At 46.6% G+C, this 12,881-nt stretch overlaps 1 protein-coding gene across 1 annotated transcript in view; it reads right to left on the bottom strand.

Moving 5' to 3' along the window:
• The window catches only part of WIPI1 (WD repeat domain, phosphoinositide interacting 1), a 32,880-nt gene that overhangs the window by 17,654 nt on the left and 2,345 nt on the right, over window positions 1–12,881 (bottom strand). Inside the window, exons 2-4 of the mRNA XM_047708645.1 lie at window positions 10,179–10,261; window positions 8,423–8,592; window positions 3,216–3,312 (exon numbers count right to left, since the gene is read on the bottom strand). Coding sequence (XP_047564601.1) covers window positions 3,216–3,312; window positions 8,423–8,592; window positions 10,179–10,261 — 350 coding nt within the window. The remainder of the gene's footprint in view (window positions 1–3,215; window positions 3,313–8,422; window positions 8,593–10,178; window positions 10,262–12,881) is intronic.

Here is a 12,881-nt window from a genome sequence, read left to right as displayed (position 1 = left end):
AGGAAACAGCCTGCAGTCTTTGACACAACGGGAATGGCCGTGACACAGACGGACACAAGGAAGGAAATTTACAGCTGCATTAGAGACAGGGTGCGAAGCCGTGGTAGAGCTCTGTGTGTGTCATTTATTTATAATTCACTAGGTTACAATCCGCTCAGCATCCGTTTGCTCCTGCCCGTTGGACAAAGGACTCTGTTTCCCTTGTGTACCCATGAAGCATCGATCAAATCAAGAGCCTGAGTTTCCATCTTACAGTTTTGTTAAGAAAATAAATGAGATGGGGCTCCTGGGTGGTTCAGTGGGTTAAAGCCTCTGGCTTTGGCTCAGGTCATGGTCCCAGGGTCCTGGGATGGAACCTCACATCGGGCTCTCTGCTCAGCAGGAAGCCTGCTTCCTCCTCTCTCCCTCTGCCTGTCTCTCTGCCTACTTGTGATCTCTGTCAAATAAATAAATAAAATCTTAAAAAAAAAAAAGAAAATAAATGAGAGAATGAGAACAAATAAAGGAGACGCCTGGCCTCTGAAAATTTTACATTTCTGGGTTTGACGGCTCTCAGTCTGCTGAGTGAGGAACTGGTCATGTCTGGGTGGGTGTGACTTTGACCACGGCCGGGCTAGGGAAAGAGCCGAGCCTTTGCTCTCGCTGCGCTGCTCACTGCCTGCCCTCAGTTAATCCACCCCAAAATAACTTTGTGGGATAACCATTATCATCTCTCTCTTCCTGGAGAACAAAGGGAGCTCAGGGGAAGCTGAGATAATAATTATAAATTTCAGGATTTGAAAAAGTCTTGGGCTATCTCTCCAAAAGACATCAAAGGTGTCAGAAGAGGGGCACCTGGGTGGCTCAGTGGGTTGAGCCTCTGCCTTCAGCTCAGGTCATGATCTCAGGATCCTGAGATCGAGCCCCACATCGGGCTCTCTGCTCAGCAGGGAGCCTGCTTCCTCCTCTCTCTCTGCCTGCCTCTCTGCCTGCTTGTGATCTCTCTCTCTCTGTCAAACAAATAAATAAAATTAAAAAAAAAAAAGGTGTCAGAAGACATATTTTGGTCTTTCAACCCGCCCGTGGTCTTTCAGAAGGAAATGCTAACTCTGTCCTTGAATCCATTCATAACATTTATCTGAGACAGAGAAAACACCTCCCACTGTTTCTAATTTTTCTCGAGATAAAATTATTCCTTTACAAATAACACCCATTCTCTCTAACATAAAATACAAAAGGCCCACCCTTTCAAACCTTTTCTCCCTGTTTAAAGTGCAGAAAGAAAGGCAACCAGTGACTTTTCTGAGCTGAGGAAGACAGCTCCATTTGCTAGAAATTAAGAGTGGGTGGGGAGAAACTGCTTTTCAGGGGAGGAAGGGGCCCAGTCCTGCAGGCAGGCAGAGCTGTCTTGCTGGCTGAGCGTGTGCGGGCAGAAGCAAGGGAAGGCGACTGCAGCGCGAACACACGGCCCCCCCCGCTGGAGAGGGTCCTGACTGTGCCACCTCCTATCTTCCCAGAGAAATGGAGAACCGAGGGAGCTTCCTGCTTCCTGGCCACCTGGATGGCCCCTTGCCCAAATCCATCAAGGTCCAGATCAGGTCCACTCTTGCTCTGAGTTCTGCTTCGATTCGGCAGCACCTCTCCTACCAGCCCTAGCAGAAAAGCACATCTTCCTTCCAGCTGTCTCCACTCACAGTCCCACCCTGGGTCCTGGCCCTGCAAAGTGCGCGTCTCTGGGGACTGCTGTGGCTACATTCTGGGCCCCTGGTGGGTGGCACCTCGTATCGCTACCCGTCAGCGCCCTCTGTCGGCCAGGGCACGTAGTGCATCTTCCGTACATAACTTTCCAGACCATTTCAACCTCACGTTCCTAGAACAAAAACCTAACCCTCCGCAGCTCCTTCACTTATCATCTTGCATTTTATGAAATATGCTTTAAAGTCGTCGTCTCTCAGAATTTTCTAAAGGTCTCAATGGCTTTGGCCTTTGAAAATATATTTTTCATGGCAGAAATTTTATTTTTTATTTTTATTTATTTATTTTTTAAAGATTTTATTATTCATTTGACAGACAGAGATCACAGGTAGGCAGAGAGGCAGGCAGAGGGGGGCGGGGAAGCAGGCTCCCTGTTGAGCAGAGAGCCCGATGCGGGGCTCAATCCCAGGACCCTGGGATCACGACCTGAGCCAAAGGCAGAGGCCTTAACCCACTGCGCCACCCAGGTGCCCCCATGGCAGAAATTTTAAAGCGCTGAGGTCGACAGGAGAGAGGGGATGCATATAACCTAGGTTTATTTTATAGGTAGAATAGAGAAGAGAGGAGGAAAGCAGGAATAGGAGATTTTACCGCATGGTGGTCTGTGAGCTGGTCAGTTTCACAAACATGAGCTCCTGTAATTCTAAGCTGATGTTACCAGATGGGTATTCCCATCCCATTTTACAGAAAAAAATCTGAGGCCCAAAGAGCCTCGGTGACTTGGGGTAGGCGATACAGACCTTGAAATTCAGCAAAAGTCGAAGAATTAGGAAACTGCCGTAAATGAATTCGGCTCACAGACATTAACCTGAATCTGCACACACCAGCTGTCCCAGCTCGATGACTCCCCACCCTCCCAGCCAACCAGTGGCCGCTTTCTCATTTACTTCCTGCTTAGTGAGCTCACATGAGTCCTCTGCTCTTTCAATCCACCGAATCCAATCTGTTCCCATTCTTACATGGGGGACTGGTTCAATAGTGCTGTATCCAAGGGGTTTAGTGAAGACCAGTCTCCCAGCACATCACCCAAGTCTAGAGATTTCATTGTAGCTTCATAAAACACATTCTTTGGAGCCTTACTCCTGCTCGTGCAGGCACACCAAGTTAAAACCTGCTCCTAATAATTACACCTCCTCTGTACTGAACAACCACAGACAATAATTAGGGGCAAACACTTTTTAATATCAGATGCACGAAATCTCCTACATGTCTACCTTAAGTGCCTTGACACCCTTGCAGAGAAGGGGCTCCAGAAGAAAGGGGTTTCTCAGAGGCCGCAGTCCTGAAGAGTGTACAGCCTAACATAACTGGGATCCGCCACCGTGAAGAAAACCTCCAAAGTAAACACCACTGAGACTCAAAACCCATCCAAACACTGCTTCAGGTTTTCGATGGAGGCGGGGAGTCCAGTCTGGGAGAGGAGCAGCTGGGTGTGACATCTGGGGGTGGGGGAGGGCATCTCCCCTGATTTCAGAGCTCACCTGTTGGGTTTGCAGGAATATCCAGGATGGTCTTCAACAGCTTCATGTCCTTGATGTTGTGAATGTAAATGGCCTCCTCCAGGCACACCAGCAGCCTCTGCAATCACACATACGCATCAGTCCACTGGGCCGGTTCCTCCGAAAGGACCCGACCGGACAGACATTGCTCATCCTTCCTGTGAGCCGTAACTTGCTTCTAAGCCTAAAGGAGGACGAATTTTGATGATCAAGTGGAAGATTACGTGGAGGGAAGCCCATGTATGCACACACACACACATTATCCACTTGAACAGAAGCACACAATACAAGATCTTAAAAATTTTCCTTTAGAAATTGAGATTTTTTTTTTGTGGGGCGGGGGTGGGGTGTGCCTGGGTGGCTCAGTTGGTTGAGTGTCTGCCTTCCGCTCAGGTCACGGTCCTGGGGTCCTGGGATCGAGCCCTGTGTTGGGCTCCCTGCTCAGTGGGGAGTCTGCTTCTTCCTCTTCCTCTGCCCCGCCCCCTGTGCTCTCTCTCTCTCTCAAATCGATAAATAAAACCTTAAAAAAACAAAAAAGAAATTGAGATTTTGTGTGTGTGTGTGTGTATGTGTGTGTGTGTGTGTGTTACTTTCCTCTCTTTAGAACAGGGACTCCTGAACACTTCCTGATCAGACTCCCTTTGCCATGTGGAGCAATTTTGGGTAAATGTTTGGTTCCTATTCCTATCAGACAGGCTCCCTTTCAATGTTCATAACAAAGTCTCCCTCTTGCACAGCGTGGGATTCTTTTTTTTAAAATTTTAGTTACTTGACAGAGCGAGCGAGCGAGCGAGCACAAGCTGGCAGAGTAGCAGGCAGAGGGACAGGGAGAAGCAGACTCCCTGCCAAGCAAGGAGCCGGACATGGGCTCGATCCCAGGACCCCGGGGATCATGACCCGAGTCAAAGGCAGTCACCTAACCAACTGAGCCACCCAGGTGCCCCACAGCGTGGGATTCTTTACTCCCCCCATATCACCAATCTTAGGTTTTACTCCCTTGGAAGAATTGCCACATTTACCTTTGTTCCACTCAACTCTCCAGCCCACTTCTGCATGCTGCCTCCAGCTCTGATAAAGGGAACTGGAAAGCCCTTCTGCTCTCATGTGCACCCCTGGTCCCAGGGTGCCCCCCCAAGACCATCCCAGTGACCCCCACCCTCTGCCCTGCCCCAGGCTCAGCTCCTTTCTCTCTCCAGCACAAGGAGGCCCTTCACTTCCTTTTCAAATGAGGCTTGTCCGGTGTAGAGATTCTTCCCAATGGTCACGTTTTCTACCAAGTGGGAACAGGCCACGGGGTTGCCGTTGGGTGTGTCAAGGAGTGGACCGCATAGCTCAGTGCAAGTGTGGATGCTGGGTGTGGGTGAGGGGCTCTCGGGAAGGACTTTTTGGTTCAGTGGCTCTTTCCTCACTCGGAGCAGCTGCCCACACCCCCTGCATGAGCTGACTTGGCTTCCTCTAAGCTAGTGGTTCTCAGGCTTTGATGAGCCTGCCGAGCACGTAAGGGGCAAGGCTCGGCCTCTTCCTGGAAATTCTGGTTTGGGAGGTTTGAAACAAGTACCCGGGTCATTCTGATGCACACCTGAGTTTGAGAGCCTCTGTTCTCAGGCCAGATCCTCTTATCCCAAAAGACAACACTTAGAAAGGAAGGCACCTAAAAATACTACAAAAAACCCTGGTTGGTTCTCCTCCAAGGGAAAGCCTGCCCTGCTGGCTTCCCAGTATGACTTCTCACAGCTCAGAAAATGGAGACCATCCCTTATATCCAGCAGAAAAAGAAAATGTAAACACATTCCTCAATTTTAATTAAGGCTCTGTGGTCACAGGCCTGGGTGCTGAGGGCTTAAAAAAAAATTCTAATAGGGTCTCAAAATTGATGGCAAACATTAGCATTTCTCCGTGAAACACATTCCCTGATTTGTCTGAAAACTTTGCCTTTTACCCACACTTTCTGTGCTTACGTTCTTAGGTTTCTGATAGACTCCTGTGTCCCCACACCCAGTCCCCAGGACACTGGGTCCGCAACGCATGTCTCTTGTGGTACCAGCCTCTACACCGGGCTCATCCCACCTGTCTGCCTCTGTGCCATCAGCTGTCAGCCACCAGCTGTCGTGTGGCCCAGTCAGTGAATTTCAGGTCACTCCTGCTGGCCATGGACAAGAATTAAATGGGACAGAGGGAAAAGGAGAGATAACAAGGGGGAGAGAGGAGGCACCGTGTCCCGAGTTCATGTGCACGCAGGCTTCCAGGGCCAGCCTGACCCCGCAAATTGCTCGCTAATGACCAGTTTTCAAACCTAGCCGAACCCTGGGTATGCCTTCAAGTCCGCCCGGTCACCTTTGGTTCTCATCAACTCTGCTAGGATTTAGAAGCAATAACTCCTTTTCCCGATTATAAAAATACTGATATCGTCTCTCCTGAGCACCAGACTTAGGTATAGATCCAGAGGCTTCAATCCAGCGAACACTCATCTGGATAACCAGGGCCCTCAGAACAGATGGCAGGAGCACTGTCAGAGTTTACCTATGGAAATACATCGGGTGTGCCATCTTTATTCTTCAAGATACGTTTCCTCCATTGAGGACGAGGGGCATATTAACCGATAGTGAAAAATAACATAATTACTAAATGTGCTTCCTTTCTACGTATTTAGAAGAAAATAGGGATGTTCTCTCCTCATAACCCCCCACACAAATCTTTGATGGTTTCCTGTTGTTTTTAAAAAAGGAACCTCACTGCCCGAAGACCCGCTGAACCCCACAGCGGGTAGGGCGCGCGGCTCTCACTCCCATTCGTTTCCTGCAGGGGGCGGCAGAGCCTGGGCATCAAGGGACTGTGGCTGGGCACTGGGGGCTGCGGCAAGTGCCCAGCCCCAAAGCCGCCAAGACCAGAGCCTGCACGTTCTAAGAAAAACCCCAAGCACGTTCCAGACTGTTTCAAATCATCTTCGGAGAAGAAATGCTCAGGAGGAGAGAGATGTCTGAGCGGGTTCCAAAGAGCAGGCCATTGACAGCGGGGTAGCGCTAGGAGCACTTAGCTTCTAAAGGAGCTGGGGAGGAGAACGGCAACAGTCATGGATGTTATACTGAGGACAGGGTGGCATGGAAAGGCTAGCGGACTCAGGCCCGTGAGTGATCCTTTGTCCCATGTGGTAATGAAAATGTCAGAGAGCAATTAAGAAAGAAATGAGAGAAATAAATTCTATAGATAATATTTGAGGGTTCCGGTCTTTACAGGACTTTGACCTAAACAATCTTTTTTTTTTTTTTTTTAACAGATTAAAAAAAATTTATTAGAGAGAGAGCGAGCGTGCATGAGCAGGGGGAGGGGCAGAGGACGAGGGGGAGGGATGAGCAGACTTCCCACTGAGCAGGGAGCACGATGCGGGACTCGATCCCAGGACCCTGGGATCATGACCTGAGCGAAGTCAGACACTTAACCGACCGCGCCACCCAGGCGCTCCTGGCTGAAACAATCTTAAAAAGACAATCAGGTGCCAAAACCAGAGATTTAATTTTTATATACTGGCTATCACTGTATGCAAAGACAAAAAGTTTTGCAATGAGGGGCATCTGGGTGGCTCAGTGGGCTGAAGCCTCTGCCTTCGGCTCAGGTCATGGTCCCAGGTCCTGGGATCGAGCCCCGCATCAGGCTCTCTCTTTGGCGGGGAGCCTGCTTCCCCCTCTCTCTCTGCCTGCCTCTCTGCCTACTTGTGATCTCTGTCTGTCAAATAAACAAACAAATCTTAAAAAAAAAAAAAAAGTTTTGCAATGAAATTTAATGTGCTCCCAACAGATTTCGGAGAGAGCCCTTGAGCCAAGAACTGGGCTTAAAAACCTTCAAGCCGAAAGCTCTCAAAGCCTTTCCCTCCCTGGCCAAGAGCCTGGGCTTATTTCCTTCTTTACTCCTGCTCCTTACTTAAATATCCCTACATCCTACTTCTCAGGCTCTTCTCAACCACACTGTTCTATACAGACGTAAAGAGTATCCAAAGTAGTCGACCAACTCAAGAAACAATCTCTTCCTTCTCATAAGCCGAAGGAGCACTTTGTCTCATTTGTTAAAAAAATTATTAGCGTTCAATAGTTAGGTAAGAAGACAGAAGAAAACATTATCCTGGATGAAGGCAATGAATGACCTCCACCATCTTGGGAATATTTAATTGAACAGAAAGATCTACATGGTCATATAAAGAATATATCCGTTTGTTTATTTATTTAACAGGCAGTAGGCAAACAAATTCATGGAGCACTTTTCCCCCAGGCACTGTCTTTTCTTACCAGGCCTGTAGCAGTGAACACAGCAGATATAGTGCCTGCCCTTATAGGATTTAGAACCTAATGATTTAAGGGAGACTCTACTAATACCCCCAAATATTTATTTAAGGAGAATTTCTATTTCTAAAGAGAATGTTTTCTATATCTGAGATAAGAATAATCCTTCCTGGGTCACCTGGGTGGCTCAGTTGGTGAAGTGTCTGCCATCGGCTCAGGTCATGATTCTAGGACCCTGGGACGAGCCCCGCATCGGGGTCCCTCTCCCCCTGCCTGCTGCTTCCCCTGCTTGTGCTCTCTCTCTGTCTAATAAATAAATATACACATAAATCTTACATAAGCAAACCACTACAAGTAAGGTCTGTAAGGATGAGCTGGTGGAAGGAAAGGGGGGAGCAGGAGCCTGGGCACCTGGATTGCAGAGAAAGCCCAAGGAAAGAGCAAGAGAAGGTTAGTTCTAGAACTGCCTTCAGAGCTAGCGGAGGGGGAGGGGGTGCAGGGCACACTCATCCTCAGGGGCTTCATTCTGAGAAGCATTGCTGCCCGTTGGCAGTGGATGCCACCATCCAGGGTCCAAACCAGGGAGAGATGTCCTTCTGTGTTCAGTGCCCACGAAGTAGCTCACGGGACAGTGTCAGAGCCAGATTTCCACCCAGCCTGCGTCCAGCAGAAAAGGGTTCACTCCACCAGGGGCCAGTGTTCGAGAAGGGACGCGAGGCAGAATGACCAGGGAGGACACATCCCTGAAACTAGGGTCCGGAGGAGGCTCACCAGGTCCCGGTGATACGAGGCCCGAGTCTTAAAATCTCTTTTAGAATTGGCTGCGTGGTTTAGCGACGCTCGTCTCTACAAACAGTCATCTCCTTCTTGGGTGCCCATGAGCAGAAGCCTTGCAACCCGAGAGACTCGCCCACGTACCTGCCGGTTCAGCCGTATGGACAAGATGTTGCTGGAGTAGCTGTAGTTACAGATCTCCGTGCCTTTCTTGAAGTGATAGACGTTCATCTGCCGTGGCTTCGTGTGGCTGACCACCACAACCAGGCTGCTGGAGAAAAGGCGCTCCACGATGTAGACATCCGGGATCTCATCTGGGAAGGAAAGTGGCCCAAGGTGACACAGACTGCAGCCTCCCCTGCCATCAGCCTGTGGCCTCCAGGTCTTGCTGATGGGGCCCTCTCTGAGCCTGCATTTAAAACGATTTTCTTCCCCCCTCCGTGACGCTCTGTCTGCTTCCCAAGGTAGCAGTTCCAAAGCCCAGTCCAATACCCAAAGAAAACGTGAGTGACTAGAACCCCAAGTCAGGTCTTCCAGAGCCTCCCCGGATGCCCTCTAGGAGCTACAGTCAGCCCTCAGGCACCGCTGTTTGCTATGAAACACATTTGGGAGGTTTGGACAATCTCAACCCACCCTTCCTCCGCGACGGGTTTCCAAGGAGTGTCTGCTCGGGGGAACGTCTGATTTCAGAATTCTGGTCCCTGTGGCCGAGAGTTACTATGGATATGGCCATGGCTTGGGGGGCAGTAACCTAGTTAAAGCCGTAACCCCTCCCCATCTTGTGCTCCCTGGGCCTCTCCGCAATCTCTTTCTTGTTGAAGATGATCTGGACATCTGTGTCATGACCAGGGAAGTACTTCCACACTCAGGAAGAAGGTAAATAAGTAAGCCCATAGGTGGACACCTCCGTGTTTTTCTGAGAACATTCTTTCTGCATCCCTGCCTTCGTTGTGTGTAGGCAGGTCCCCTAGGCAGTGACATAGGACAGAGACAGAGCGAAGTATTCCCGGAAATGGGGTAATAAAAATAGTATCTTACAAATATATTAGGGACCCAAACTATTTATTTATCAAACCACTTTCTTTCCAGGAAAGCCAAAGATTGTGTAAGTGATAACGAACTATTACCTACCCTGAAAAAATAAAAGACACACATTTCTCAGCTGCATTTTTTGGTGATATTCATTTGAAGTATATCAACACCTTCAATATGAACTACGTGAATGGGATCATATTACTTTATTAAAACAAAGAAAATATTTCCATGACTGAATGACTGTTAGTGATATTCTACAGTGCCAATATAATGGCAAAAAAAAAAAATTGTAAGTGACCTTCTGGTTTGACAATTATAAAAACTGATGGCTGTGCATAAAAGTATATGAAGAAGTGTGAACAATATGGTTTCAAATAAAGTATTTCTTTCTTTTTTTAAATTTTATTAACATATAATGCATTATTTGCCCCAGGGGTACAGGTCTGGGAATCATCAGTCTTACACAATTCACAGCACTCACCATAGCACATACCCTCCCCAGTGTCCATCACCCAGACACCCCGTCCCTCCCTACGCCCCTCCCCACCAGCAACCCTCAGTTTGTTTCCTGAGATTAAGGGTCTCTTACAGTCTGTCTCCCTCTTTGGTTTTGTCCCATCAAACAAAGGATTTCTTAATAGAAAAAGAAAATGTTACCTAAGATATTGCCAAATCTAAGGGCTTACTTGTGGGTTTTTTTTTTTTTTTAAACCAAGTGGAGGCAACGATTTATATTTCAACCTGAAAAACATGGACTCCTTCAGCTTGACAATTAAGGGAGAAAAATGCAGACAGGTCAGGAGCACCACAGATTAAAGTCTAGAGGGAGGATTTGGTGTCCCTGTGATCTCACACACACACTTACTGCTTCCATGGACTTGGTCCAGTTGCTCCACAGAACTCAAGGAGAACAGCTTATAACCGGCTTTGGTTCCAATTGCTAGCGATCTGTGGAAGATAGTGACAGCAGAGGAATGACAAGAGGTACCGTACTCCGACCACAGATCTGCCCAAGATAGACATTCCCTTTCCTCCCAGTCTCACAGTGGGCAAACATCCATCCTCAGGTTTTCTGGTATTTGATAACTATCTGAATAGTTGTCCGGGGCAGGGGGGCAGGCATGTTAAAAGGGAAAAGGGCAAAGACAAGGAGAGACACAGAGTTGCGAAATGGGTAAGAGATCTGAAACTCATCAAAAGAAATATCAAGCCTACCGGTGGCTATGCTTCCCCAACCAGGCAGAAATAGGAAAAATGGAATGCTGGAGGATATCCATCCTGGCACTACTCCTAACACGAGGAGGGGTCTTCTGGTTGTTTGAGAGGGACTTTACCAAAAGGTAAATTTTTTTTTTTTTTTTTTTTTTGCTTAAAAAATAAATACACCATCATAGTAGGTTTAGTCATTAGTAAGTACGGTTTAATGGATGCACCCTTTCATTATTTTCCATAAAAACATCCCAGATACTTCATACCAGTAGTTCTCATCCCCAGATGGACATTAAGTTCATGTGGGAAGCTTTAAAAAAATATTGATGTTTACTCCTCCTCCAGCCCTGAGCTTTTTAATTAGGTTAATCTCTCTCTCTTTCTTTCTTTCCTACCCCCCATCTCACTCTCTTTCTCTTCCTCTCTCTTTTTCTTTTTTTAGTTCAAGTACTCCCATGTGCAGCCAGGGTTGAGAACTCTGCTTTCTACCACGTTCCACAAAGCTAGTATCACAACCAACCAACAACAAAAACTAAATACTCATCTGGAACAATATGGGCTAAAAACAAAAAAGAACGAAAAAAACAAAAAAAAATTTTCTTAATTTTCCACTTTCAACCAATAGAAAAAGACAGAGTGTAAACCCAGGTTTCCTTGGCTTTAGGATGAAAGCAAAGGGGTCAGTTTTGTTCAGGAGCTGGGATCCCCATCCAGCTCTCTCCTGCTTTGCCTTCAATGCCTCGGTGGTGAGGAAAATCTTACCCAGGGCACGCTGAGAATAAGCAGTCTGACCTTGAGCACTTCCATCCTGAGAAAATGGGATGTCAGAGCTGAAATGGACCTTAAAATAGTCCTACGTGGACCTAAAAATTAGCCCAGCTTCCTCATTTAAAAATAAGTATTTGCAAAGGTGAGATTTGCTCTTCACAGGGAAGCATATACAAACATAAGCCGTTTACTGGGGCAAGCCTGGACGCAAGGTTCTCATTTCATACAAAAAATCGTTTCAAATTAAAAAATGAGGACATCACATGATTTTCCATGGAATTGTTTTTTTGTTTTTTTCCTACCCAAACATCTGTTCTTCCCTGGAACACAGGGATAGGAGACTATGGTCAACTTTTAACTGGTGAGGGAGTTGTTTGTCTCCCAGCCCTCCCACCTGCTTGTGGGGGGAAAGTGACGTGCTAGCCATTTGCACTGAGAGCAGCAGTGTGCCCCAGGACCGGGGTCTGGCACCCAGGACTACAGCATTAATGGTGACAAGCAGCTACTCCAGAGGCAACCCAGCAGCATCTGAAAACTTCAAAACACAGCTATGAAAAAAACAAAAAAACAAACAAAAAACAAAAAACACAGCTACGGGCAAAAGGGTGGAACTGGATTACTATCTGATACTCCTATACACAGGTGAACTCAAAGTGGATTAAAGACTTGAATGTAAGACGCAAAGCCGTAAAACTCCTAGAAGAAAACACAGGCGGTAAGCTCCTTGACATGGGTCTTAGAGATGTTTTTTGGACCTGACTCCAAAGGCAACGGAAACAAAAGCAAAAATAAACAAATAAGACTACATCAAACTAAAAAGCTTCTGCACAGCAAAGGAAACCACCAATAAAATGAAAAAAAAAAAAAAAAAAAAAACCCCAAAACACAACCCACCAAATGGGAGAAAATATTTGCAACAAGGGGTTAGTATCCAAATATATAAATTCACCTAACAACAAAATGACCCCCAACCTGATTAAGGAATAGAAGAGGGTCTGAACTGAAATTCTTCCAAAGAAGACATACAGATAACCAACAAGTGCACGAAAAGACGCTCAATGTCACTAATCATCAGGGGAAATGGAAATCAAAACCACAATGAGATATTGCCTTACGCCTGTCAGAATGGCTAGTGTCAGAAGGTAAGAAATGCACAGCATGGGAAATACAGTAGCTAATACTGCATTACTTTTGTAAGTTAACAGGTGTTTAGTAGACTGACTGTGGTGACCATTTCCCAGTGTATACAAATGTTGAGTCACAATAGGTCATACACCTGAAACTAATAGAACACTGTATGTCAATGATACCTCAACTTTAAAAAGCTCCTTTGTATTCCTATGATTCAAAAAATGTTTTAAAATACACTTGGTAGTCATTACCATTTTTAAACTTCCTTCACACAAATATAGATGCGTTTAGTAGCAAACTGATTTTCACAAACAAACTTGCAAGGAAAAAAAAAATGTAACTAGAGTCTTGTGATATTAACCAAAAGATTTTTGGCAATTTAAATTTGGCAATTTAAAATAATTTTCAAACACAGGCCCTGCTCCTAGAACAGAAGGATTTTATACTATTACTATTAAGT

Source organism: Lutra lutra, chromosome 16, assembly GCF_902655055.1.
Source record: "Lutra lutra chromosome 16, mLutLut1.2, whole genome shotgun sequence".
NCBI lineage: Eukaryota > Metazoa > Chordata > Mammalia > Carnivora > Mustelidae > Lutra > Lutra lutra.
Note: the sequence above shows the minus strand (reverse complement) of the source record. Positions and strands in the feature narration are given on the sequence as shown.